The sequence below is a fragment of the Neofelis nebulosa genome, chromosome 11 (genome assembly GCF_028018385.1).
Source record: "Neofelis nebulosa isolate mNeoNeb1 chromosome 11, mNeoNeb1.pri, whole genome shotgun sequence".
In the NCBI taxonomy this organism is placed as follows: domain Eukaryota; kingdom Metazoa; phylum Chordata; class Mammalia; order Carnivora; family Felidae; genus Neofelis; species Neofelis nebulosa.
In genome coordinates, this window is record NC_080792.1 from 73118777 (window position 1) to 73145929 (window position 27153).

The window sequence follows — 27153 nt, forward strand, 5'->3', positions numbered from 1 at the left end:
ATACTCAAGCTTGATTTATGGATGACTAGGCTCAGTATACAGGTACAAGGCAAAAATAGACCATAGATGATACATCATAGCTACTTTCAGGGTTGGTCTTGAAAGACAGTAGAGATGGAAGATCTTCCCAATGGGTGGGGCAGTAACCAGTGCTCTGCTCTATATGGAAGATAAAGTGGCCCAAGAGAAGAATACACATAGATTCCTGGGCAGTAATTAATGGTTTGGCTGTGGGGTAGATGTATGTTGATGGATGTGATGGTGAAAGTAATAGAGAAATCACTGATCCCCCAATATGCCACTATTCTTTGAGGCAGACAACTGGCCACTCAATGGCAGTTTAGCCACAGTGTACACTCTTTGTCCTGGAAAGGTCACTGGTTTGTCCTCACAGGGATAGATACATAATCTGGGTAAGGGTTTGTCTTTTCTGCCTGGAGAGTCTCAGCCAGCATCATTATCCAGCAGCCTATGGAATTCCTGATACATGTCATTTCATTCAACCAGGGGACCCATTTCACATGTAACGTTATGTAGGAGTCAGCAGGTGGCCATGGGATTCAGTGGTTGTATCACTTATTGCACCATCCAGAAGCAGCCAGCATCACAGAATACTGGAATGGTCTTCTACAGGCATAGCTGAAGCATCAGGTTGGAGAAAATACTCTGCAACAATGGGAATTCATTCCAGTTATACCCAATGACCCACTGGGAGGATATTATACTTCTCATCCTCATAACTCTGGGCTCTGCAGAGCTGGAGACCCTGGTTCTCAAAGGGAACATGCTTTTTCCAGGATCCACAGAAAAGGTCCCATTGAACTATAAGTTATGGCTGCCACCTGGATGCTTTGACCTCTTGTTGTCCAGGGACCATCGGGTTTGAAAAGGAGTCACTGTACTGGTAGGAGTAATTGACTCTGACCAGCTGGAAGAAGAGGTCAGGTCACTTTATTCAGTGGGGATGGGGCAATATGTACAGAGCACAGGTGAATTGTGGGAGCTTCCTTGTATTCCATTGCCCATTGCAGCTGTGAGTGGACACATGGAATGCCCTGCCATGAAGACAGTTAGCATTCCAAGGGCTCAGGACCCTCAGCAATAAGGTTTGGATTACACCACTGAGTTAGCCATCAAGACCTGCTGAGTTGAGAGCTGAGGGTCAGGTAAATTTAGAATGGATAGTGGAAGACAGAGAGGAGGAGTACCAGTTGCAACCCCGAGAACAACTGAAACAATGGGGTGTTGTAATTTATTCCACGAACTTCCCTCTTTTAAAGTTCTGCTCAGGAAACGAGGCCTGTGGAGCTATTCCCTGAACCTGTGTGGAGAAGCCAATATATATAGCACAAGGGGTGGACTGTAATGGCTGCAAAACACACCCCTTAGATCTCCTACTGTGGGAAGCACTTGTCTGACTGCCCCAGCTGTGCTATGAGGTTTATCACATGTTAGTGCCAAGATGACTCTTCCCATGGGGCTGCTCTCAGCCAATGACTGAGCACAGCAAGGATACAGACTTGTTCCTTAGGATCACAGGACTCCTCTACTGGGTGATTGTTTTGTGTCCATCTCAGCTATTGATAGTGATGCTCTCAGCTAGGAATGTGAGGCACTCCTCTGGGGCTGTACAACTTGTGGTGGGCCCCCACAGACATTGCCCAGACTGGAGCCAGTGTTGTGGTCAGACTGGCCCTTGTGCTTCCTATTATGATTGCAAAACATACCTCAACAATAACCATCAGGGAGATTAAAAAAAAAAAAAAGGTTTATTACTCACAGATTCTAGAGGGTACATGACATGCCCAGGGCCATACAGCAAGGTCATGGGTAGAGGGAGATAGAGCATGCACGAGGGGTTTTGCCTTTATTAGGGTCAAGGATGGGTTGTCTGTGGTTTTGAGGTTTCACTCTTCATTGGCAAATTAAAAACATAAGAACAGGAAATAGGGCACCAGAGGAGAAAAGCAGGGTCGCTCAATGGGCAGTCATATAGGTTATCCAGGGCTTAATAACACGGAGACTGCATGAATGGGGACTGCCTCTCTCCTTATCTGTTTGGTTAGCTAGTAACTGGATCACATAAGTTGGCAATATGTTTATTTCAGATGAATGTCCTTGAAATGGATGCCTTGGCAATCAAAAGTTTAATGTCAAGCACTTCTATTACAATTTTTAAAAAGCTTATTTTCAGACACAGACACTGTAGTGACTGATTTGAGGGCTCATTATCAGTCTTGTTAAAACTTTCTTAGAGCTATATACCAGCCTTTGATCTCCCTTACTTATTTCCTTCTTTCCCTCTCTCCTTCACAGGGTTTAGACCTGCACCCCAGGCTGATGGGTCCCTTGGCCTCCTCTGGCTCCCTCCCAGAGAATTCTCCCCAGTCAATCCTGTGCACCCCTAATCTCATCTTGGCATCTGTTCTTGGAGAACCTGGACTAACATAGCCAGTCATAGGTTCATAGCTTGTTGATGGTTCAAAGTAAGCATATCCATAGAACCAGCACCCAGATAAGGAAACAGAATGTGACCAGCAACCTGGAAGCCCTCCCAACTGTGTTTCCTTTTAGTTCCTATTCCTCAAAGAGAATCACTAATTTGACTTCCCAAATTATACCTTAGCATTGCCTGTTTTTGAACTTTGTATCAATTGACTCTGGATTGTTTTGTTAAGAACTGTGAAGGGTCCAAGGTGTTAACCCACTCTCACAGATATGTAATTTTATATATAAACACTGCAGAAACATGAGGCCTCTGGGTCAGGGAAAGAATTTTTGCTTGATACCCACAACCAGATCAATAGCTAGAGTAGCACTGTAGCATTGGTTCCCTGCACCTAGACCCACAGACAATTCAGTAACAGCTAATGGAGGCTTTCTGTGTGAGTGGTGAGTCATACTTCATAAGTGAGAGATGGAAAACAATGGATTTCCCCCACTTCTATATGTAGGAAAAAAGCAGCTGCCTTCTTCTTCCCTCTTGAAAGAGAAACATCTCTGTTTATTGGACACTGAATGCAAAAGCTCCTAGGTACTTACCCTAATCTGACAGATTGTAAATACATCCTTACAAGAACTGGATAAGCCCTAGTATCTGGCTCTTATGATGTAGAGATGTTTGGGGTATCTGGGCTTTATCCATTTTGACAAGTAAGTACATGGGGAGAATAGCACTCCAGTCTTCCTGGAACCTTGGGAGCTTAAGCCAGGGGCCTAGTTAGATTGTACCCAAGTGGCCTTCTCAGGGAAATAAGAGAAGTTTTATTATGCTTTTTGATAGGACTTAAATTAACTAGACAAATGGCTACAGATTAAACTCTCATGATACCTGAAAAGTTGAATGTTGAAGTGAAAGTGAGCATTGCCTATCTTTATATCATATACATGTCCACATCTTAGGAGACTAGGGTTTTCTATAGGAGCACCGAGACAGCCATGGACGTTTTATTTCCTTCCATGTTGTTTTCTTTTTTGCCTGGCTTCTTTCATTCAACATTATGTTTATGAAATTCATCCTTATTGTTGTGTGAATGTCCATTCATTCTCATTGCTATACAGAATATGCCATACTTTATCCATGTTATTTTTGGTGGAGACTAGATAGTGCAAAAAGTTCACCAACTGGGAAGATAGGGAATATTCCACACTTCTGACAATAATTACAAGTTCAGGGGTTCCCAAGATCATCCTCAGGTTTGATAATTTACTAGAAGGATGGATTTTCAAAACTCAGTGAAAGCTGTTATACTCATGTTTACAATTTATTACAGGCAAAGGATGCAGATTAAAATCAGCCAAGAGATGAGACATATAGGGTGGAGTCTAGGAAAGTACCAAAGGTAGAGTTTCAAATTATCCTCTCCTTGTAGACTCAAGACACTGTTAGTACATGGACTGTGATAGCTGATATATTTGGGTTTATGTCTTCTGTCTAACTTTTGTTCTATCTATTCACTTTTTCTAGGTTTCGCCCCCCATCCCTCTACTGCTTTTTGTTTTCTTTTGGATTCATTCTCCCCATACTAATTCTGTTTTTCTCTCTACTAGTTTATATACTGTTTCTGTTCTTCTAATGATTACCCCCAAATTTTAACTTACACCTTTGACTTAGCAGATCCTAAAGTTAATCATTATTTTATTCTTCTCAGGAAAAATACACAGACCTTTATTTCCTTTAATTCCAATCTGAACCCTCTACACTTATATACAATTGTACTTTATTTTTATCTTGATGTTATGCCCTGTATATTAGACATTATTTGCATTGTTTTACATAGTCAATATTTGTTTACATTTGTCCTCAAGCTTGACATTTTCTTTGCTCTTGTTCTTTCTTACATCTTAGACTTTCCTTCTGTAAACATTTTCCTTCTTCTGGAGGTATGTTAGTGAGGTTCTGTTTCAGGTAAACTCTTGATTTTTGGTTGTCTTAAAATGTCTTCATTTTACCCAGTTTTTATTTTGAATGATAGATCCACTGGGTATAGAATTCCAGCCAATGGTATAGAATACCATTCCAATGGTGTATTCTCTCAACACAATGAAGACATTAATCTAGTGTGTTTTGGCTTCCATTGTTGCTAGTGAGAAGTTATCTGTCAGTAGAATTATTATTTCTTGTAGGAAATGTGTTTTGTTCTAGCTTCTTTTAGGATATTCTCTTTATCTTTGAATTTTTAGTTTTGTTATGGTGTATCTAAGTTTGGATTTGTTTATATTTCTCTGGCTTGAGATTCACTGGTATTCCTCATTCTGAGGATTTATATCTTTTCTCAACTGTAAAGTTGCTCTTCCTCCCACTTCCTTTCCATACTGTACTCTTCTGAAGGAAGTCACTATGCATAGCCCATACTTGTGGAGTGGGGAGTTATGCTCCCCCTTCAAGAAGGCAGAATATCTACACACATTATTTGGAGTTCTTCTGCATAAGATATTTGTCTCTTATCCATTTGTCTTAGTCTGTTAAGGCTGCTATAACAAAATACTGTAGACTAGGTGGCTTATAAACACTAGAAATTCATTTTTCACATTTCTGGAAGCTGGAAAGTCCATGATCAAGATGCCAGCAGATTTGATATCTGGGGAGGACCTGCTTTCTGGTTTGTAGACAGTTGTCTTTTCACTGTGTTCTTCACATGGCTGAAGGAGTAAAGGAGCTTCCTGGGGTGTTTTTTATAAGGGGACTAATTCCACTTATGAGGGCTCCTAATCACCTCCCAAAGGCCCCACCTCCAAATACCATCACATTGGTTGCAGATTGGATTAAGTTTCAATACATGAATTTTGGGAAGACATAAATGTGCAGCCTATGGCACCATTTGTTTACTTATTCAATCATTTATTAAATCAGTATGGACTTAATGATATTGTTGTTTTGGGAGTTATATTCTAATACTTGTTTATTTTGTTGCTCAGATTGTTCCAGCTTAGGCCATTAGGGGGTTCTTTTCATTGACTTCTCTATTCCCTTGGCACACTCCATCAGATGCATACATGCCTCTGTGTGTGTGTGTGTGTGTGTGTGTGTGTGTGAGAAAGAGAGAGAGAGAGAGGGCTGGCGTGTACACACTTCTTTACTTTCTGGCACTATAAGGTGTTCCAGGCTCATCTTGTATATTTCTTGCCCCAGTCCTAGAATCAGGCTATTTTCCAGGGAGCCCTCCTCTCTCTTATTGGAGAATAGTATTATAAACCAAAATCTGGGCACTAGGTAATCTTATTGCTACTGTGGTGTCTTTGCTTCTAGGCCTTCACAGCTGATAGCAAAAAATATATGTATGTACGCTGTTAACCTTAGAAGTAAAAGTGCCGATTATTTTACCGGCAAAAGATGGCTTTATTTGGGAATAGCTGAGAATTGCAATCCAGGACAGGCAAGCTACAGCAAAACCATAAGTGAGTCAGGAGAACAAATGAGAGGAACACTTTTTTATAGAGAAAAGGGGGATTTGGAAGGGCTGTTGTAAATAGTCCATTGGAGTAGACTGGGAGTTCTAAGAATAGTGGCTTCTTATTTGCTGAACTTTGACTGTCTCTCATTGGCTATGTGGTTGCCAGGGGAGGAGGAAATCTTCCTTCCTCCGGCTAGGACACTAGGGTATCCACGTGCAAAGTCTCTTAGAGGGTCTGCAACTGAAGACACGTGGTAGGCCACGAGAGCTCCCCCTGCTGGCTTCCCAATGCCATTGTAAACAAGGTTTCCTTTTTTTAATTTTCACAATACTGTTCTATTTTGTACACACAAATCTATACATATTCTATATGTAACCATCTTTGTCTACGTTGAGCTAAATATGACTTCATAGTGATGTCTCCAGCGCTAATCCGTTATCATCTGGATCATTCTAACCTCCCCTTGCTTATCTGTAAATTCCCACTCCAGCTGTGAGAAACCTACCTTCCATAATCTGCCATCCATTTACTTAATTGTTCAGTTCCAGTACACATGCCTAATAGTATCAGAATTAACTCATACCCTCATGATATACAACTTAGAGTACAGTGCTTATGTGCAAATCCTTTTGCCATTATTCTTACGATCCCACTCATTTTCAAAGTTTCTTAGGTCAGCATCCTTTCCTCCACCCCTTCAGTGAGGTTGTTTCATATATTGGTAATACAGACTAGATTGCTTATCACATTCTTCTTTCTATCCTGGAATCTCCTGATCTCCTCAATCATTTTTTTTTTTTTAATTTTTATTTTTGGGACAGAGAGAGACAGAGCATGAACGGGGGAGGGGCAGAGAGAGAGGGAGACACAGAATCGGAAACAGGCTCCAGGCTCCGAGCCATCAGCCCAGAGCCTGACGCGGGGCTCGAACTCACGGACCGGACCGCGAGATCGTGACCTGGCTGAAGTCGGACGCTTAACCGACTGCGCCACCCAGGCGCCCCATCAATCATTTTTTTAAATTTGCATGCACTAAGTTCACTCTATGTGTTGTAAAGTTCTATAAGTCTTGAGAAATACATATATTATGTATCCATCATATTACTATCATACAGAATAGTTTTACTGTGCTAAAAAAATGCCCTGTTCTTGCTTTACCTATTCAATCTCCCTACCCTAGCTTCTTCCCCCTAATCTCTGGGAACTCCTGATCTTACTATCTCTATAGTTTTGCCTTTCCTAGAATGTTATATTACAATCATATACTAGGTAGACTTTTCAGACTCTTTTCTTTCTTCACTCATTAATAGGCCTTTAGGTTTCATTTGTGTGTCTTTGTGGCTTGTTTTCCCATTTCTTTTGATTGCTGTTTAAATTTATACCATATTTCATTATATATGTGTGTGAGAATTTGTTTATCCATTTACCCATTAAAGAATATCTTGGGGGATGGTGCCTGGGTGGCTTAGTCAGTTAAGCATCTGACTTCGGCTGAGGTCATCATCTCGCGGTTCATGGGTTTGAGCCCCGGCTCTGGCTCTGTGCTGACAGCTCAGAGCCTGGGCTTGCTTCCCTCTCTACCCTTCCCTCATTCATGCTCTCTCCTTCTCTCTCTCTCTCTCTCAAAAATAAATGAACATTAAAAAAAATTTTTTTAAATATCTTGGTTGCTTCCAGTTTTTGATAATTGTGAATAAAGTTGTTGTAAAGTTACACATGAAGAATTTTGTGTGGACCTCCAGTTGGGTAAATAGCTAGGAATATGACTGCAGGATCTGATAGTAAGACTATGTTTTGCTTTTAAGAAACTGCCAAACTGTCTTCCAAAGTGACTGTTCCACCTTGCATTCCCACCAACAATGAATGTCAGTTTCTGTTGATCTGCAGACTCACCAGCATTTGATGTTATCAGTGTTTTGGATTTTGAGCACTATTGGTGTGTAGTGGTATCACTGTTGTTTGAATTTGCAATTTCCTAATGACATATGACATGGAGCATCTTTTCAGATGCTTATTTGCCATTTATATATCATCTTTGATGAGGTGTCTGTTCAGGTCTTTTGCCCATTTTTAAAATGGATTGCTTGTTTTCTTAATGTTGAGTTTTAAGAGTTCTTCGTATATTTTGGATAACAGTCTTTTACCATAAATGTCTTTTGCAAGTATTTCCTCCCAGTTTATGGCTTGTCTTCTCGTTCTCTTGACTGTGTTCTCAGCAGAGCAGAAGTTTTTAATTTTAATGAAGCTCAGCTTATCAGTTATTTCTTTCACAGATCATGACCTTGATGTTGTATCTAAAAAGTCATCACCTCAGGGCGCCTGGCTGTCTCTGTCAGTAGAGCGTGTGACTCTTGATCTTTGGATTATAGGTTTGAGCCCCATGTTGGAGGTAAAGATTACTTTTAAAAAATTTAAAAATCTTAAAAAATGAAAATAAGAAATAAAAAGTTATTGCCTCTTCTAGAAGTTTTATAGCTTTGTATCTTACATTTAGCTCTCATTTTTTTAATAAGACATATCCCTACATAGACTTTTTTTTTTTTTTTTTTTGCTTATGGACATCCAATTTGTTCTAGCACATTTGTTGTACTAGAACACAAAATTACTATCCTTTTTCCATTGTCAATTTCCTTTGCTTCTTTGTCAAGATATCAGTGGACAATTTTTGTGTGGGTCTATTTCTGGGGTCTTTATTCTGTTCCATTAGCCAATCCATTGATTATTTCACCAGTTCTATACCATATATATATTTGTTAATGTTTGTTTATTTTTGAGAGAGAGAGAGAGAGACAGAGCGTGAGCAGGAGAGGGGCAGAGAGAGAGGAAGACACAGAATCTGAACCAGGCTCCAGGCTCTGAGTGGTCAGCATTAGCTCAGAACCTGACACAGGGCTCAAACCCATGAATCACGAGATGATGACCTGAGCAGAAGTCAGACGCTTAACTGACTGAGCCACCCAGGTGCCCCAACACCATCTTGATTATTGTAGCTTTATAGTAAATCCTGAAATTAGATAGTGTCAGTCCTTCAACTTTGTTCTTTTTCAGTAGTTGATTATTCTCGGTATTTTGCTTCTCCATGCAAGCTTTAGAATCAGTTTATCAACATCCACAAAATAGCTTACTGGGATTTTGTGTGTGTTTTTTTTTTTAACATTTATTTATTTTTGAGACAGAGAGAGACAGAGTATGAACAGGGGAGGGGCAGAGAGAGAGAGGGAGACACAGAATCTGAAATGGGCTCCAGGCTCTGAGCTGTCAGCACAGAGCCCGACGCGGGGCTCGAACCCACGGACCGTGAGATCATGACCTGAGCCGAAGTCGGACGCTTAACCGACTGAGCCACCCAGGTGCCCCAGCTTACTGGGATTTTGAATGGGGTCATTCGAATTTCTAGATCACATTGACATCAGTGTCACCATGACATCTTAACAATATTGAATCTTCCAGTCCATGGACACAAGATATTTCTCCATTTATTTAGATCTTCCTTGATTTATTTTATCAATATTTTAGAGTTTTCTACGTATAGATCCTATACATTTTTTTTAAGTAGGCTTCGGTTTGAACTCATGACCCTGAGATCAAGAGTTGCATGCTCCACCAACTGAGCCAGCTCAGAGCTCCAATCCCATACATATTTTGTTCAGTTTACTGTTCACATTGTCTTATCTCTTTGACTTTTGGAATTCTTTGAAGCCTAGGTTTGAAGTACATTCTTTTATTTTTTTATTATTTTTTTATTTTTTGAGATAGAGAGAGAGTGAGCGAGCTGGAGAGGGGCAGAGAGAGAGGGAGACACAGAATCGGAAAACAGGTTCCAGGCTTTGAGCTGTCAGCACAGAGACTGACTTGGGGCTCAAACCCACGAATGGCGAGATCTTGACCTGAGCCGAAGTTGAACACTTAACTGACTGAGCCACCCAGGTGCCCCTGAAGTACATTCTTAAAGACCTACCATTTCCTTCTGCCATGTGCTGAGATGGTTGTCCAAGCCCATTTCTTATAAAATGGGAGAGTAATACTGTACTCCTAGGTTTCTCATTAGGATCAGATGAGAATGTTTGTGAACTGCTTAGCACAGTGGTAGGCATATGGTTCAAGCTCATTCCATTTTAGTGCTTATTAATGGCTAACTATCAAAATCCAGGAAAGAATGCTACAGGGGAAGAGTTAAATGTCCACTTAGCAAGTTTCCCATCTTCAAAGGTCTGGATTCCAGGTTAGTAAGAGAAAACAGACTTGCACGTGACACAAGACTGTTAGACTATCTTAATCCATGCAATGCTGGGCAACATCAGACAATCTGAGTAATCCTGTCTGACAGCCTTTCCTTCTTTTTTTTTTTTTTTTCATTGTAGTTTTTTTTCAATATATGAAATTTATTGTCAAATTGGTTTCCATACAACACCCAGTGCTCATCCCAAAAGGTGCCCTCCTCAATACCCATCACCCACCCTCCCCTCCCTCCCACCCCCCATCAACCCTCAGTTTGTTCTCAGTTTTTAAGAGTCTCTTATGGGGGCGCCTGGGTGGCACAGTCGGTTAAGCGTCCGACTTCAGCCAGGTCACGATCTCGCGGTCCGGTCCGTGAGTTCGAGCCCCGCGTCAGGCTCTGGGCTGATGGCTCGGAGCCTGGAGCCTGTTTCCGATTCTGTGTCTCCCTCTCTCTCTGCCCCTCCCCCGTTCATGCTCTGTCTCTCTCTGTCCCAAAAATAAATAAAAAATGTTGAAAAAAAAAATTTAAGAGTCTCTTATGCTTTGGCTCTCTCCCACTCTAACCTCTTTTTTTTTTTTCCTTCCCCTCCCCCATGGGTTTCTGTTAAGTTTCTCAGGATCCGCATAAGAGTGAAAACATATGGTATCTGTCTTTCTCTGTATGACTTATTTCACTTAGCATCACACTCTCCAGTTCCATCCACGTTGCTACAAAGGGCCATATTTCATTCTTTCTCATTGCCATGTAGTACTCCATTGTGTATATAAACCACAATTTCTTTATCCATTCATCAGTTGATGGACATTTAGGCTCTTTCCATAATTTGGCTATTGTTGAGAGTACTGCTATAAACATTGGGGTACAAGTGCCCCTATGCATCAGTACTCCTGTATCCCTTGGCTAAATTCCTAGCAGTGCTATTTTCCTTCTTTCACCTGAAACTCCCTCCATCCTCAAAGGCTGGTTGTTCTGACCAGGACCCTTGGAGAGAACACACTGGATCCCTGCTGGCAGGTCCCAAGAGAACTTCTCAGACAGATCCTTGGGACTGTTTTGAATCTGCAGGCTCCTCTGTGGAGCAGAGCAACTATGGGGGTCTGACCACACAAACAGAGAGGTTATTGAAATATTTGGCAAAAGGCTGTGGTTAGATGAAACGTAAACCAAGCAGTGTTTTGATAGACTCAATGCATTGCAGGGCTGCATGAGAGGGGTCAACTTCAGACCTGGACAGCAAAGTGGACCCAGAGTCCTGTTCCCTTGGAGATTACAAGGATGGGTGTGTAATGTTGTGTCCAGAAACTCCTGACCTGAGGCTGCTTCTCTGTGTCAAAGTGAGTTAGCTCCTCCAGGCATGTTTCTTTCTTATAATTATGATTTCAAATAGCAAATTTATGATTTTAGGGGGAAAACAAAGAAATCTCAGTAAAAAAGTAATAGTCACTCAAAGAACATGATTATTGGGACACTTTATAGCTGTAACATGACCTTGGGAAAAATGTTTCCTGTTAACATTGCAGCTGACTTTATCGGTACCTGTCCCGATGCATGGACAGGGCAGACTTTCACTTGTTCATTCCAAGCTAACTTTTACTTTCTTGGTGTATATCCCTAAGTAGAAATCCTGAACCAAACATTTTAGTCATCTTTCTTTTTCACTTTTCTAGATGGTATTACCTAAAACAGCCCAGCTTTGCCCCCAGTGATTCTGTTTCTGATAAGCTATGGGATATGTGCCTCCTCCCTGGTTGGTCACCACAGTACTTTTGAGTCTGTGGGAATCAGAGGTGATCCTCTTAAAGGAAACTGTTTCTCACCAGAGGCTGGGGGATGGGGAGTTCCTCCATCATGGTCACCTCCTCCAGGCTGCCTTCCTGGAAGTGGCAGGAATCAGAATCACCACCACCCACCACAGGCAGAGGGTTGGGGGGCCAGGACGGTCCTGTCCCAGATCAAGACAACTCCATTGCACAGAAATTGCTGAGGGTCCCCTGGAGGTCCAAACCTGAGAATCTGCAGATGTTGGGCCTCCAGCTGGCCTCCCTCCTTCCTGAGAACCTCACTCCTATGGGCCACACCCAGTCTTCTTGCACCAGAGAATCTAATTTTAATTTGTAAAGTATTTCTGTAAACAGATACATATACTTGTATTTATCAATGTCAAGAGCTTGAATTGTGATAAGTCAGGCACAAAACCAGATTATCTTGAAAGGCTAAACCTTGGCAATTAGCCATAATATGACGGCATTCCTCATTAGAGGAAATGATTATAGGTGTTTTAAGATCATAACATTTTCACAAGTTGAGCTGGAAAGGAGCTTAGAATGATCTCATCCAACCCTGTCATCTCACACAGAAGAAACTATTTCAAACTCAGAGAGGTTAAGTGACCCGGCCAAGGCCACACAGTACCACCAGGGTTAACTTTTAGACATTGATTCTCCTGTGTAGTTAGGCAGATGAGGAATCCTTTGTTCTCTCTTCTCCTTGCAGATTTTTTTTAAGGTTACTTTCCTAGACCTAACAAGTAGCCCTGCTACCCAGGGCTTCGTGTCTCAAATGATTAAATCCTGTTCCTTGTTTCGTTTTGTCTTCAGGAGGCCTCCAGCTTTCCTGGCCGGTTGAGGAAACTGGCCTGGGTCCAGCCCCTCCCACCCCCAACTCTGGGCGGGCAGGCAGAGAACAGCTGACGCCAGCAGTCACTCATGTGACCACTACAGCTTTCTGTTTGCTCCCTGTCCCAGAACTGGGTGAGCACTTCCAGGGTCTCCTTCTGTTGGGGGTGGGGGGTACCAGGTAGGCACCCCAGTCCTTCCTGTCCACAGCTGGAACAGTGAAAGGGATACCACACAGGCACAGTTGGACAAACTTGGGCAGATCAGATGTCAGGCCTTCTGTGCTTGCCCAGGGCTCTTTAGGCAGCAAGACAGAATGTGGCTGGCCTCAAGGTGTCTCATACCATTCCTACTTGCCCGCCCCCCCTCCACCCCCCCTCCCCCGCCGCCATTCCCTACCTCCAGGAAGACTGCTCTGCCCTTCCTTCCTCTGTTCTTTGCCCTTCCTTTTCCCTCAGCTCCAGATCTTTTCCTCTTTCTCTCTGTTGACTTAGCAGTTTGCTGCTTGGCGTGGAGGGATTAATCAGTGACAGGAAGCTGCCTCTTCTAGAGCCGTGACCAGCTGTGGTTAGGAAAGCCTCTGCAAGACCAGCCCTAGGAGTCTGTCCAGCTTCCCGCCTGCTGCTCACCCACCTGCTCCTGCCATGGGGCACCTTGGGGTCCTCCTCTTCCTGCTTGGGGGCCTGGGGGCTCTTGCTGATATCTGCGGTGAGTAACAAGATCTACCCTGCGCCTCTTTTCTCCTGGGTCCTTAGGAGGGAGGACTATAATGTCTGAGCCCCTGATTATATAATACCTGGGGAAGTAGGCTGGGGTGTGTGGGAGGGTGCACTATATCTGCCCCTTTGGGCTTCATTAACAGTTGGGACTTAGCTGGACCTCAGTGTTTGACACACTATAATGAGATTAGTTATAGTTGACCCTCGAAAAACGTGGGTTAGGGCTGCCAACCCTCCATGCAGCCAAAAATCCATGTATAACTTTTGACTCCCCTAAAACTTAACTACCAATAGCCTACTGTTGACTGGAAAGAAGCCTTACTGATAAGGTAAACAGTCAATTAACACATGTTTTGTATGTTATATGTATTATATACTGAATTCTTATGATAAAGTAGGCTAGAAAAAAATATTATTAAGAAAATCACAAGGTAGGGGCATAGGGGCACCTGGGTGGCTCAGTCAGTTAAGCGTCCGACTTTGGCTCAGGTCACGATCTCACAGTTCATGAGTTGGAGCCCTGCGTCGGCCTTGGGCTGACAGCTCAGAGCCTGGATCCCACTTCCGATTTTGTGTCTCCCTCTGTCTGCCCCTCCGCTGCTTGCACTCTGTCTCTTGCATTGTCTCAAAAATAAATAAACATTAAAAAAATATTGAAAACAAAAAAGAAAATCACAAGGTAAAGAAAGTACATTTTTTTTAAGTTTATTTATTTTGAGACAGAGAAAGAGTGTGAGCAGGGGAGGGGCAGAGAGAGAGGGAGAGAGAGAGAATCCCTGCACTGATAGTGCAGAGCCAGATTGGGGCTCGAACCCACAGACTGTGAAGTTATGACTTGAGCTAAAACCAAGAGTCAGGCACTTAAGTGACTGAGCTACCCAGGCACCGCAGAAAATACATTTAAAGTACTATACTGTATTAAGAAAAATTCACATATAAGTGGACCCATGCAGTTCAAACACGTGTTGTTGAAGGGTCAACTGTGTATGTCTGATAGCCCACCATGCAAAAATGCTCCCATTCATTCACTCATGGGTTTATTTATTCATTCAACATGCATTGACTAAGACTTCTCTGTGTCAGTGCAGTGTTAGACTTTAGGGAAAGAACAAGGAGAAAGACAGGTCCCATCCTTGTCTTCCTAGTCCATCTGTTCTAGTAGAGGGGACAGACAAAAGAAGTCAAGAGACAAATCAGTGCTGTATTTGGGGGCCGTGGTAAGCACCAAAGGAAGTGAGCCAGGCATGGAGGTGGAGAGCTGGGGGCCACTGATTCAGGAAGAGTGTTCAGGAAAGGATTTCCAAGGACCAGGGGTGACAGGGGGATTGAGGCCCAGAGGAAGAAAAGGAGCTGGCAAGAAAAGGAGTGTGTTTGGGGGGTAGAACGGGCATCCCAGGCAGAGGGAAGCTAGTATGCAGTCACTGTTACAGGAGACAAGCCCGAGAGAGGCACAGGTGGCAGGTCATGGCAAGGCATTTGCATACTAGCATAGGAGCCTGGCTGCTTCAGCTCTGTGTGCCCGTGTCCCCAGGAGTCTCTCTGGGAACCCTTGGGAGTCTGAGCACACAGGCCTGGGGCTATTTGTGCACTGGTGATGGGCAGAAAGCAGAAGGCAGGCAGGGAAGCCTCTGTGTTCTGGGGCTACCCACCTCTCCTCCCTCCTTATATTCTGCCCATGGCCTTACACTGTGCAATATGCTTTCACTCCCAGTGTCTCTTGTGATCTTTGGAGAAATCGAGAGGCAGGTTCAGTCATGTCCAAGTGACAGATGAGTCTGTCAAGGGTTGGAGGAGCCCGGTGATCTGTCGGGGCTTTGCTGGACTCAGTTCTCAGAATTCCAGGCCAGGGTCTTCCCTGAGCACCAGGAGCCTCCAACCTGTGTTCCATAAGTGCAACCAGACCCCTCACTATTGGATCTTGGTTCCTGTCTAGATAGTCCCCAGGGGAGACCTGGGACCCAGTCCTCATCCTCACTGGGCATGAACCATTCAATAGTGGGCCCATAGTCTAGACAGAAGCCCTGGGCAGGATTTGGGGGTACAGCCCACTACTGCTGAGCCACTTACCTGCCCAACCCTCATTCCCTCACCTGCAAAATGGTCTAAGAATGCTTCCTGGCCTTCCTCCTTGGTGTGGTGTGAAGGATCCCACAACATCTGCTTTACCAGCTTAAAGCTCTGTGCAGTTGTGAAATTGACAAGGATGCTGCACCAATGCTTGCCCAGGGTAGGCTTCTATGCTTCTGAATGTCAAAGCCAGTCAGCTGGCAACGCTGGGTGGCCCTGTGAGCAGGAGGCACCATGGGAGGGAGCTTGCCCAGTGCCACTTTTATTACTGAGGTGAATCTGCCTGGCTCCTTCCTTTTAAGGAGGCTGAATTGTGGTTATCAGCCTCTCTTTATAGCTCTGGCTCCTCTTTTTATCACTTGTAACCCCAGGGCTGACTCATCTGCTGGAGGTCAAAGCCTGGAGTGGGGGTGAGGCTCCCCTACCAGTTTGAAGAAAAGAGAGAGGGAAAGAGAGTTACAGAGAGACAGATGACCAGAGAGATAGGCTGAAAGAGGTAGAGACTAAGACAGGTCCAGAGAGAATGAGGGAAATACCTACAGAAATGGAAGCAGATACAGAAAGGCACTGAGAAAGAGAAAGAGAAAGAAAAGTCACCCTTACCCCTTACCCCCACCACCTCCACAGGTAGCAACAAATACCTGTGACTTTTGGGAAAAGAGGCATAAGATGGTGGGACCCATTAGGCACCTGGCTAGCTCAGTCTGTAGAACATGGGACTCTTGATCTTAGGGTCGTGAGTTCGAGCCCCACGTTGAGGGTAGAGATTACTTTAAAAAAAAAAATGGTGGGACCCAAACCAAGAAAGGTGGGCCTGTATGAGAGGAACCCTGTCCTCGTATCAGAAGGCCCAAGAGGCAGGTGAAGAGCTCTGGTTGGCAGTTTCATTGCTGAATCTCCTGGGAGGGGTGGCCTGCCCAGCATCCTGAGATGTGGCCCAGTGGAAGTAGCTGGAGCCCTACAGCAACTGGGAGGCAGTAAATGGGGAAAAGTCCAAAGTGCCTCCAGGGCCACCTACTGAGCTCAAGTTTCCTTCCCTAAGGGCGGAAGGCAGCAGTCAGCTGGAGCTAGAAAATATCCCTGAGGCTTCCCCCGGTATGTCAGCATTTTGGTTACACAGTTTCAGGCAAATCCCAAAGCACACAGAGAAATGGTTGTAAACGATGATGGCTTTCCAAGGATTCACCCCTCAATCTCAGGTCCCCTTCACCTAAACAGATGTGATAGGAAAAGCATTATTTTGAGATCTATACAGAGGAAGCTCACCAGGCAGCCCCAGTTAGCCATAGGCAGCCAGCAGAGTTTTAAAACTGGGTATGTAACATGTTCTGCATGTGGGTTGCAGTTTGTGTAAATGGATAGAACATGAATTTAGCCAAGCACCAGAGAACAGGGGTTTTGTAGGCAGGTTTATCCTTGGCCGTGCAACCTTCTGGAAGACACAACCTAATTCTGAATGGCTGTTTCCTCTTTTGTGCAAAGCAATGATGACAGTACTTATGCCACAGGGCTGGCATGAGGACCAAGTGAGGTCGGGCACAGTGGCTGGGGCATATCACACGCCTTGGCCTCCATTCTCTGTTACTCCTGATGGCAGACTGGTTGCCCGGTACCAGCTTCCTCTGCCCTCAGCCCGCCACCTCTCCCTGGCCCACTCCAACTGCTCTTCTGGGAAATCTACTTTCCCCTATTTACATACTGCCTTTTATTACAGCCATATTTCCCCATACAAGTAGGGTGTGTACTGGATGGAGAGGGAGTAGAGCTGTTTATACCCTGGAGAAGGCCCTGGTAAGGTAAAAGCAGTTCCTTGCTGGTGGCCTGGCCTTGTGACCTCACTTGGTCTGTTCTCTTTCCTAAGAAATACCACAGGTGGATAGCAAGCTGGTGGAGAGGCTGGGCCAGCGCCTCTTGCCCTGGATGGACTGGCTCTCTCTGGAACACCTGAACCCCAGTATCTACGTGGGTCTGCGCCTCTCCAGCTTGCAGGCTGGGGCCAGGGAGGCCTTCTATCTGCACATCCTCAAACTCAGTTACCAGCACAGCCTCCTGGGGTATTGCTGTTCACTTTCTTCTCCTTTCCCCACACCTTGCTCCACATCCTAAAAGACAGGAGAACTATGTTCTCGTTTGGGCTGCCATTGATTTGTTGGGAGATTTTTGGGCAAGTTTGTCTCCTTTGGCACTTCCTCCATCTGTAGAATGGGGTTGGCTTGACCAGATTGGAGGCAGACATCACTAATCCATGACCACAGTTTCCCCTCTGCCCCCCACCCCATACTGAGCCCAGAAGCAGCATCTGTCTGTGCTTCCCTCCCATGCTGAGGCAGACATCACTAATCCATGACTGCAATCTTCCATACTAAGCCCAGAAGCAGCATCTAGCAGCATCTAACTCTGTGCTCCCTTTCCAGGGGCATTAAGGAAGACCTGTTCTGAGGCTCACTGTGGGAGTTTGAATGAGAGGTGAAGGATCAGGAACACCATGAAGCCTGTCCTGCTTGGACTCCCTCTCAAAGAGTGGATGCAGGGCAGGGAGAGGGAAGAAAGGGAAGACTGTGTAGGCAAAGTGTGATCAAAATGGTGGGGTAATCACAGGTAATTTGGATGTGAGAACCCTCAGGGTTTGTCCTTGAGTCTAATTTTTCATCTTTATGAAATATGTGTGGCATGCACCTTACAACTTGCACAGCTGATTACATCTGCTTTGGGCAGTTCTAGGAAAGTTTCTTACTGTTAGGTTTTTTTTTCACTTTATGATGTTGAGGGGGGTGCCCCAAGCCAGGCTCACCAGGGTGGCACTTTCTTACAGAAGTGTTGTTAACTGGCTTTTTCCTAGGCTTACCTTCAACGATGACAACAGTGACTACCAGGACAAGCCCTCCATGGGCCAGCTGGCCCTCTACCTGCTAGCTCTCAGGGCTAACTGTGAGCTTGTTGAGGGCCGCAAGGGGGGCAGGCTGGTCTCGCAGCTGAAGCGGTTCCTGGAGGATGAGAAAAAGGCCATTGGTGAGGGGGACGTGGTCTGCCGAGTGTTGGGGGGTGGGGCTCATCAGATAGTATTCTGCGGGGAAGCATCTAAGTCAGAACTTTGGGTTTTCTCCTCAGGCTTCTTTCCTACCCCCCATTCTGCCTGTGTCACTATCCACCTAGAGGCTTGGGCCTGCTGCAGTTGCCATCCTTGATCAAGCCTTTCCTGCACTCTACATATACTCTGTTGACAAGTTCTACTGCTCAGCCACCATGACTGACCTGACTGTCGACCCCTGGCACAGCCCCTGTACTACTTACTCCTCAGCCTCTCTCTGCCAACTGTCTTGCTTCCTGATTCGGCCTGGCACATGACAGCCAGAGCAAGCATTTTAAATATAAATCTGATGTTATTAGCCCTGCTCAAACCCTGCACAGGCTGCCCACTGCTGTGTCCACAGCACCTCAAGCCCAGTCTGTCTGCCCTTCTTCTCCTTTCTAAGACCTACTCTCCCATTCTCTGGCTCACCCACTCACCTGCCCCTCTGGCTCTGGCCACACTGATCTCTCAGCTTGCAGATCAAGGTCTTAATATATGTTTTCTCTATCTAGAAGATTTCCCTCCCCTTCTAGCTTACTCCTGCTCCACCTTAGCTCCCCCCCACCCACCATCCCAGCATCACTGTCTTAGAGAATCCTGCTCTGACTCCCCAGCTAGTTAAAGACCTCTACCATATGGCCCCAGAGACTTCGGTCCACATTTCAGTACTAATCATGCTGTCATGAGTACAGGTTGTGTTACTGTTGGAGACCCTGGCTGTGCTGTGCCTGGCCGGTCACCACCGGCTTGGTCATCACTCTGAGCACAGCACCTGACACGTAGTGGATCTTCAGCAAGAACGGATTGAGGGAATGAAGGAATGAAGGATCTCGCGACCCAAAGGAGGGTGTCAGGAAGCATAGGCAAGGGGGTCCTGTGTGCCGGCTGGGCTGGTTGCTGGGAGTGGACAGAGAGGCAACCCCTCAGGCCTGGTATGAAGCCCCTGCCCCATGGTTTTCTCCCTCCCAGGACACAATAACAAGGGCCAGCCCCACACCAGCTACTATCAGTATGGCCTGGGCATCCTGGCCCTGTGTGTTCACCAGAAGCGGCTCCATGACAGTGTGGTGGGAAAGCTCCTGTATGCCGTGGAACATGAACAGCATCTCCACCAGGGCCACCTCTCTGTGGGTGAGTGGGCTAGACCCTGCTAAAGCCAGGCTGGCACTCCTCCAGTCCCCAGCCCCAACTGAGGGCCTCTACCCCTTGGCCCAAGATCACCTTTCCTTGGGGCCCCTCCTCATGAGTCCCTTAGGAGTGAAATGGTGAGGACTCTTGAGTGTGGTACAGTGGTTGTGAGCCAGTGTTGGAGCTGAACTGAGATCCTGACCCCTGCTCTGTCACACACACTGATTGTAGGACACCCTGGGCAAGCCAGCTGGCCTTTATGGTTCAGCCTGTCCTGTAAAATAACCTCCCAGCAGTATCTTGACAGAAGATGCCTTATAAATAAAGGACTTAGATTGGTGCTTGGCACAGAGAAGTTCTGGATACATAGTTATGATCTTGTCATTATATGAGCTTGGAAGCCTGAGACGTGGATTTTGGAACTGCTACCTCACTATGTGACCTTGGGCTTCCAGTGCCCTTTCTTGTCACTGTGATTCAGGGTCTCTTTCAGTTCTGGCATTCTGTGGGTGAGTGTATGTGCCTCGCATAGGGTGGGGGTAGGATGGAGTAGGTTGGGAGGGCAAGGAGGTGCCCCAGAAAGAAGGCAGTAGGAAGCTTTCTCTGCCCGAGGCTTGTAGAAAAACCACTGTGGACACAGTAATCACCTTGGGGCCCAGGCAGCTCCCTGGACCGATTAAATCTAGCTGGAGGTAGACCCAGCTATCAGTGAGTTCCAGACTTCCCTGGTGATTTCAAAGGGCAGGCAGGTTTGGGAATGAGTGGTGTAAGATAAAGTCCTCTTGGATCTCTCTCCTCCAGGTTCTCTCCCTAACCTCTAACCCTTAAATAATAGACAGGGGTAGGGTGACTTATCATCCCCATTTGCCTGGAACTAAGGGGCTTCCAGGACTCTGGACTTACAGGGGCCAAACTGAGCAAACTCTAGGCACACTGGACTGAGTTGTTCCCTTTAGCTGGTGAAAACTTTCTAAACTGCTGATCTGATTATGGCCCTTCTTCGAGGCCTTGGGTGGTCACCTATTGCTCCAGGGCCCTGCCTGGTCTGACCCAAATTGGCTCTGTCCCTTGCAGACACAGTGGCCATGGCAGGCTTGGCCTTCACCTGTCTAGAGCACTCCAACCTCAACCCCAATCGGAAACACCAGATCACCCGGGCCATTGAGAACATACGAGAGAAGATCCTAAAGGCCCAGACCCCTGAGGGCTACTTTGGAAATGTCTACAGCACCCCTCTGGCACTACAGGTAGGAAGGAGAGCTTGGGGCCATAGCCCACCCTGGTGTTTGGTGGGAGGTGGCCTGGTCAGAGGCTGGAAGACCTGCCCCCTCCATGCCAGCTGACCCACCTCACCTCCTCCTTCTCTTCCCCGTTCTGTCACCAGTTACTGATGAAGTCCTCCATGCCTGGGGTGGAGCTGGGCACAGCGTGCCTTGAGGCAAGGGCTGCTCTGTTGGCCAGTGTGCAGGATGGGGCCTTCCAGAATGCTCTCATGATTTCCCAGCTGCTGCCTGTCCTGAATGGCAAGAGCTATGTGGATCTCATCTCCCCAGACTGTGAGGCACCAAGAGGTAGCTAGGCCTTTCAGGGGAGCCCTGTTCTTTTCAGTCTGCAGGGCCCTTCCTGAAGTCTGCATGTGTCAGGGAAGGGAAGTTGCTTAGTCCTGATTTGCTGAGTCAACGGGGGTTTGGGGGTGCACGTGGGACATACTGTCAGCTAAGATGCAGTCACAGCTTCTAGAAAGCCACAGTATGAGGAGAGAGATACCAAATAGAAAGCTCTGGGTGGGCCATGAATCTGCAGCCCCTTGCATGATGCCCGGTATAGAAATGTTTGAATGAATGAATGGGAGAGACACATTTTGGGTAGCTCTGATACATCGTAATGAGTTCCAATTAGCAGCTTGAATCAGGGCTTCATGTGGGAGAAGGACTTGAGTTGGAGAGTGGGATCTGCTAGTGGAGGAAGAAAGTAGCAAGGGCAGAGGAGAGAGGAGGCAGCAAGAACAAAGGCACCGAGGTGGAAAAGACTGAAATTTTGGGGAAGGTCTTACTAGAGAGTAGGGTCTGGGAGAATCAGCTGGGCTTACAGGCAGGAAAATGAAGAGGGGAGACCTTCGGAGGTAACAGGGGAGTCATATGAATAAATGCATGTTCTAGAAAGAGCCCTCTGGGGTGCTATGTGGGGTGCTATATGGGAAGGGGGATACTGGAGGCAGAAAAACCAGTGAGGGGCCCAACTTTGGGCAGCTGGGGGACTGGGGGGCTAAGGGACAGGGGAGGCTGGGATGGCAGCTGGTGGTGCTGGCTGAGATGGGACCAAGGGGCAGGAAGGGGTTCTGACGAGCCACAGTGTCTTCGAGGGAAGAGAGGAAGACCAACACCTGGCTTCTTGCCCTCACACCAACTGCCCCTTCCTCTCTCCCTGACATAGTCATGTTGAAACCAGTTGTGGAGACCCCTTCACCGACCCAAGAGGTCATCAGTGTCGTGCTGAACGTCCCCAGTGTCTCGCCACCATACATAAACTCCATCTCTGTCCCTGCTGGGTCCTCCTTGGAAGATGTCCTTAAGAAGGCCCAGAAGCTCAGAGGATTCATGTGAGACCCCCACCTCCCAGCCCTCACCCCCTCCTGACCCCACATCCCTGAAACAGAACTTGGATGGGACGAGGATGGAAGAGAATGTTCCCTCAAGAGAGGTGCCGGCCCAGGCTCTGCTTCCACCTTCTCCACCCCTGATGGCTCACGCTGCAGTGGAAACAGACAGCCATGGGCCAGCCTTGTGCCATAGCTATGAAAACATGCTCTGGAGGCAGAGCACCCACACTGGAATCCCAGCTCCTCCACTCCCCAGCTACCGGCCCAGAACCCGTTATTTGCAATGAGCCATTGAAGACACCAGCTGTGCCCTGCTCCTCACGGGGCCCATGCAAATAGTCCAGGAATTAGTGCACAAAGAAGACATGGAACATGCTTATTATATATGCAGGGTCCCACACTTAGTAAGCTCAATACATGTTAGCTTTCATAAGAATAAGAATTTTTATTGTCAGATGGGCTTGGTCTACTCCCTGTGATGAGTTACCTACTAAGCCCACCTCAGTTCTCTTCCTGGTAGCCTGCAGCTCATACAGCAATACTGCTGGGAGCCAACACAGTCCCAGACGGCCACACGCACCGAGCACCTTTGGCAGGCCACAGTCCAGCAGGCATTGAGATTACCCAGAACCTGCTGGCCTTCCTGTCTGTAAAATGTCATCAAAATGAAAAAAAAAAAAAAAAAAAAAAAAAAGAACTTAATGTTTTAATTCAGAATTCCAAAGCCTCTGAGAAGACATCAGGGATATTAATCAGAGAAGCAATTCTGTTAGTGGAAGTAGGTGTCTGAACTGGGTGCAGAGGCCAGGCAGGAAGGCCATGTCTGACGGCACATGAATGCATGGCAGGGAAAGCTGGACTGCAGAGAGATTCCTGAAAGAAAGAGAGGAGAGAGAAACAGAGAGACGTGCTCCAAGCAGCCACACGGACCCATAGAGTTAGGGAATGACAGGGCAATGGGGACTGCTCCATGACACCCCCTCAAATAACACTTTCCCTTTGACTAAGTCACCATGAGTGGTTTTCTGTTTCTTAAGACTGTAAAAACCCTCCCTCTCTAAGACAGAAACGTTGATAAGCCTTTTGGGGAGAGGAAGAACATGGCCTATGGATTTAAGAGGATCCCTTTGGCAGCAGCATCCACATGGTTTGGAGAAACACAGAGTTGGAGACCAGGAGCTCAGGGTGGGGGTGGTGTGAATAAGGAGTCTCTTGGTTGCAAAGGTCAGAAATCTAACTCCAACTCTCTCTGGTAACGGGAAGCATGGGGTGTGTAGAATCAGAGAGAAGACTGAGCAATCTTGCCACAAGAAGAGGGGAGTGCCACTGAGTCATAAAATTTCCAGAACCAGAGACCCAATGCCACCACCAGGTGTCTCCATCTCGCATGTTCCTGCTTTTATCCGCATGCTGGCTTCACCCTCTCTCATTGGGCATTGGCATCTTATATATGGGGCTGGCATCTTCTGACCGTCACCCCTGCAACATCAGCTCCCAGAGAGGGGGCAGCTGCTGAGTTGTTAATATAATAGGCGTCCCTTCCTGTAGGCCATGGTCCTGGTCAATGCAGAGGGGGTGAAGTCCCCTGGGTGGGCAGTGTCAGGGGGCTGCAGAGGAGGCATGGAGGTGAGGCCTATGGCCTGGGAAGGACTCTGGCCCTAAGGGAGAGGCCAGGACTTTCTTGGTGGGGGCAGTTCTGCTCCTGCTGTTGGGTCAGTGGAAGCAAAAGTCACTTCTCCCTCTCTTTGTCCCTTTGGTAGGTATGGAACGCAGAACACCTTGTCAGGCCCCTTCCTGACCTCTGTGATGGGAAAAGAAGCTGGGGAACGTGAGTTCTGGCAGCTCCTCCGAGCCCCTGACACCCCACTGCTACAGGGTAGGTCTGGTGGCCAGCTACCTCTGGACATCTCCCCCATCCAGTCTTGTTGCAGTGAGGCCAGCACACCTCAGCTTTCCTCTGAATCTTTCTGGGCCTCAGCCTCAGATAATCACTGATGCTCAAGGTTGCTTGTACGTTATTTAACTGAATGCTTAAGAATTTTTATGTAAGTTACTGTGGCAACTCTAGGAAATCAGGCAAAAAAGAAGAAAGCTAAAATCACCTATAATTTGCTACCCGGAAATAACTTCTTTTAATTATTGATATATTTTCTTTTTTCTTTTCTTTGTTTATTTTTGTTTTTGCTTTTTATTTCTTGTTTTTAACTGTTGGTGTATTTTTTTATACCTAATTTTTTAAATACATAAGTTTATTTTTTCATAAAAATGGAGCCATGCTCTGTAGCAATACTGTCCAACAGAAGTAAAATGCAAGGCACATGTGTAATTCTAAATTTTCTAGTTGGTGACACTAATATTAATAATGTATCTTATTTAACCAAATATATCCAAAATATTATCATTCCAAGTTATAATCAATGTAAAATTATTAGTGACATTTTGCATGCTTTTTCTGTACTGATTTCAAACACTGAATAGCTGCATGTGGCTAGTGCTAGCATACTGCATGGCAGAGCCCTGTATATTGTTTTGCAACTTATTTTTTTTAATTTTTGTTCTTTTTTTTAAACATTTTATTTATTTGTTTGTTTGTTTATTTTAAAGTAAGCTCTGTGCCCAGCGTGGGACTTGAACTCATGACCCTGAGATCAAGAGTCACATGCTCTACCAACTGAGCCACCCAGGCGCCCCTTTTTTCATTCTTAATGTATTGTAGACATCTTTCTGTGTTGCTGTATGTATATTTCCCCCTTCCTTTGTAACAGCCACGTAGAATATATCACTCACGAGGATGCTTTGAGCTGCAAGTAACAGGAAACATGATGCAAACTAGCTTCCACTGTATGCCATCCATTGGGTTGTTGTGACCCAAGTCCAGAGTGTCTTGGAGTGAGGACTTCAGGGCTGGTGTAACCTGGTCTCCAGCCCTGCTCCCCTGTGACTCCATACTCCTTTCTCTGTTGGCTTCCACACCCTTCTTATGTCTTCCCAGAGCTGCTCCCTTTTAGAACTTTGTTTGCCCCCAGCAGACAAAGGTGGAATTGGGACACAGGTACATTCCTGGACCCATCCCTGTTGCTAGGAGCTGGTTCAGGTTCTGCACTCACCATTGGCTGGAGAGCAAGGATTGCCACACACCTGGTTTAGGCCAGTCAGGGCCTGCCCTGGCACTGGGTGCTGCGGTGGGGCATGGAGTGAGATGGATAGGCTGCAGCTTCTTGATTTCTGCTAGATATTTGGGGTGTCTCCAGTTGTAACTCTTACACCTCAAGCTGTCATGAGCATCCTTGTGCATCAGCCCCCAGTCACCAGGCAGACTCTTAAGGGTCATCTGTCCCTGCTCTTGCTACCTGGAGCTTCTGTTGGGCACCTGTCATGTGCCAGGAATTGAGCTAAGTGCTTTCCAGAATGTGGGACTTTCTGAAGGAGTCCAAGAAAAAGCATTCTCTTTCTCTGCCTGGCTTCTGAGAAGATTGAGTAATAAAACAAAGATGTGGCATATGGAGACCCCAGATCTGGCCTCTAATTACTGAGGCTGGGCTGTGGGGAAGGAAGGGGGTGGTGCAGGGAGGGTAGCCTGGGACAACTCAATCATGAGGCAGATGTGGGCCATGTATCCTCTATCTCTCACCCCCTAGCCCTCCAGTCCAGCTTGAACCCCCTCTCATGGGGAAAAGGGAATACCTGGTTGTTGATACCATTATTGTCCCCATTTCAGAGATGGGAAAACTAGCACTCACAGAGGTTAAATAACTTGCTCAAAGTCATACCGCTGATGAGTGAAGAGCTGGGGCTTGAACCCAGGTATCATGCTGGAGCCTGGTTTGTCTCTAGTGATCAGAGGCTGGCCCTGAAGGAGACTTCACTCATGGTCTTGGTTCTTCCTTCAGACCACACTGAGCAAGTCCCTCTTCCCATTGGCCCCACAGGGGACTATGAAGACAGTGACCCTGCCCACCAGGTGTTGTCAAGGAGTCTCTGGCTCCTTTCACCCTGTGTTAGTTATCCAGAATGCTGTCCTGTATACTCCCCTGGCGGGGGGCTCCCCCACTTTAAAATAAGCCTGTGGGCCTTAGGGACCCGAGGTTACAGCTAATTTCAGTTTCCAGACTGGCTCTGGATAGTTCCCACTTTCCCACCACCAAGCCCTGAGTGGATCTTATAGACCCTGGCCTCAGGGTGCTTGTCCATAAGAAGAGGTTGGGGATAGGATTCTCTTCCCTGTTAACCCCCCTGCTCAATCTGTTTCTGCAGGTATTGCTGAATACACCCCCAAGGATGGAGAAACCATTGAGCTGAGGCTGGCTACCTGGTAACTTCTGCGCTCACTCACCCCAGCAGCCTTGCCCACTCCCTGGGCTTCCGCCTTCCCTCCAGACATCGCTGTAACAGCCCAACCCTGCTGCTACCTCATGTGCACTTGGATAGGGTCCCCTGGATCATTCCAGCTACCACCCTTGCGAAGGTCCTAAGCTATCATCCACCCTGGATCAGTTAACCAAGCGCTTTCCCTGGGAGGGCTGTCTGCTCCAGTCTGGCCCAGTCTGGCCACACAGGCATCCTTTGAAGGCCATTCATGGTCTGTAGGGTATAAAGCATCTCCGACTCCTCAACACAAGGAGGAGAAGTCACTGGCTACTGGTGCTATGAGGACTGCCCCTCTGGGATTGAAGCCCTGCAAGGAGACCTCTGTGGCCCAGGGGCTACAGCCCTGATCCCAGCTCTCAACTCCACCTTCATGGCGGTGGCCCCAGTGCTTGCTGTGGCATAGTAGCTGGTGGGGGCTCTGCAGAGACGCTCAAACCCTGCCTATGAAATGATTAAAGTGTTTGTGCACCTGC

The 27153-nt window shown here is 46.5% G+C and overlaps 1 protein-coding gene and 1 non-coding gene across 3 annotated transcripts; one reads left to right on the plus strand and one right to left on the minus strand.

Moving 5' to 3' along the window:
* The first annotated feature begins 11323 nt into the window (after positions 1-11323).
* Positions 11324-27153, plus strand: TCN2 (transcobalamin 2). 2 transcript variants are annotated; one of them, XM_058690838.1, is made up of 11 exons: positions 11324-11448; positions 12712-12864; positions 13224-13437; positions 17377-17569; positions 18355-18524; positions 19555-19716; positions 20788-20960; positions 21098-21284; positions 22147-22312; positions 24073-24188; positions 26567-27153. In XM_058690838.1, exons 3-11 carry the CDS (start codon positions 13374-13376, stop codon positions 26626-26628), a joined length of 1293 nt encoding a protein of 430 aa, XP_058546821.1. In that variant the 5' UTR covers positions 11324-11448; positions 12712-12864; positions 13224-13373; the 3' UTR covers positions 26629-27153. The 2 variants fall into 2 exon arrangements, with proteins under 2 accessions (XP_058546821.1, XP_058546822.1); XM_058690839.1 differs by having other exon boundaries at positions 13227-13437.
* Positions 24926-24998, minus strand: TRNAK-CUU (transfer RNA lysine (anticodon CUU)). The gene has a single exon. It is a non-coding gene; the product is annotated as a tRNA-Lys (tRNA).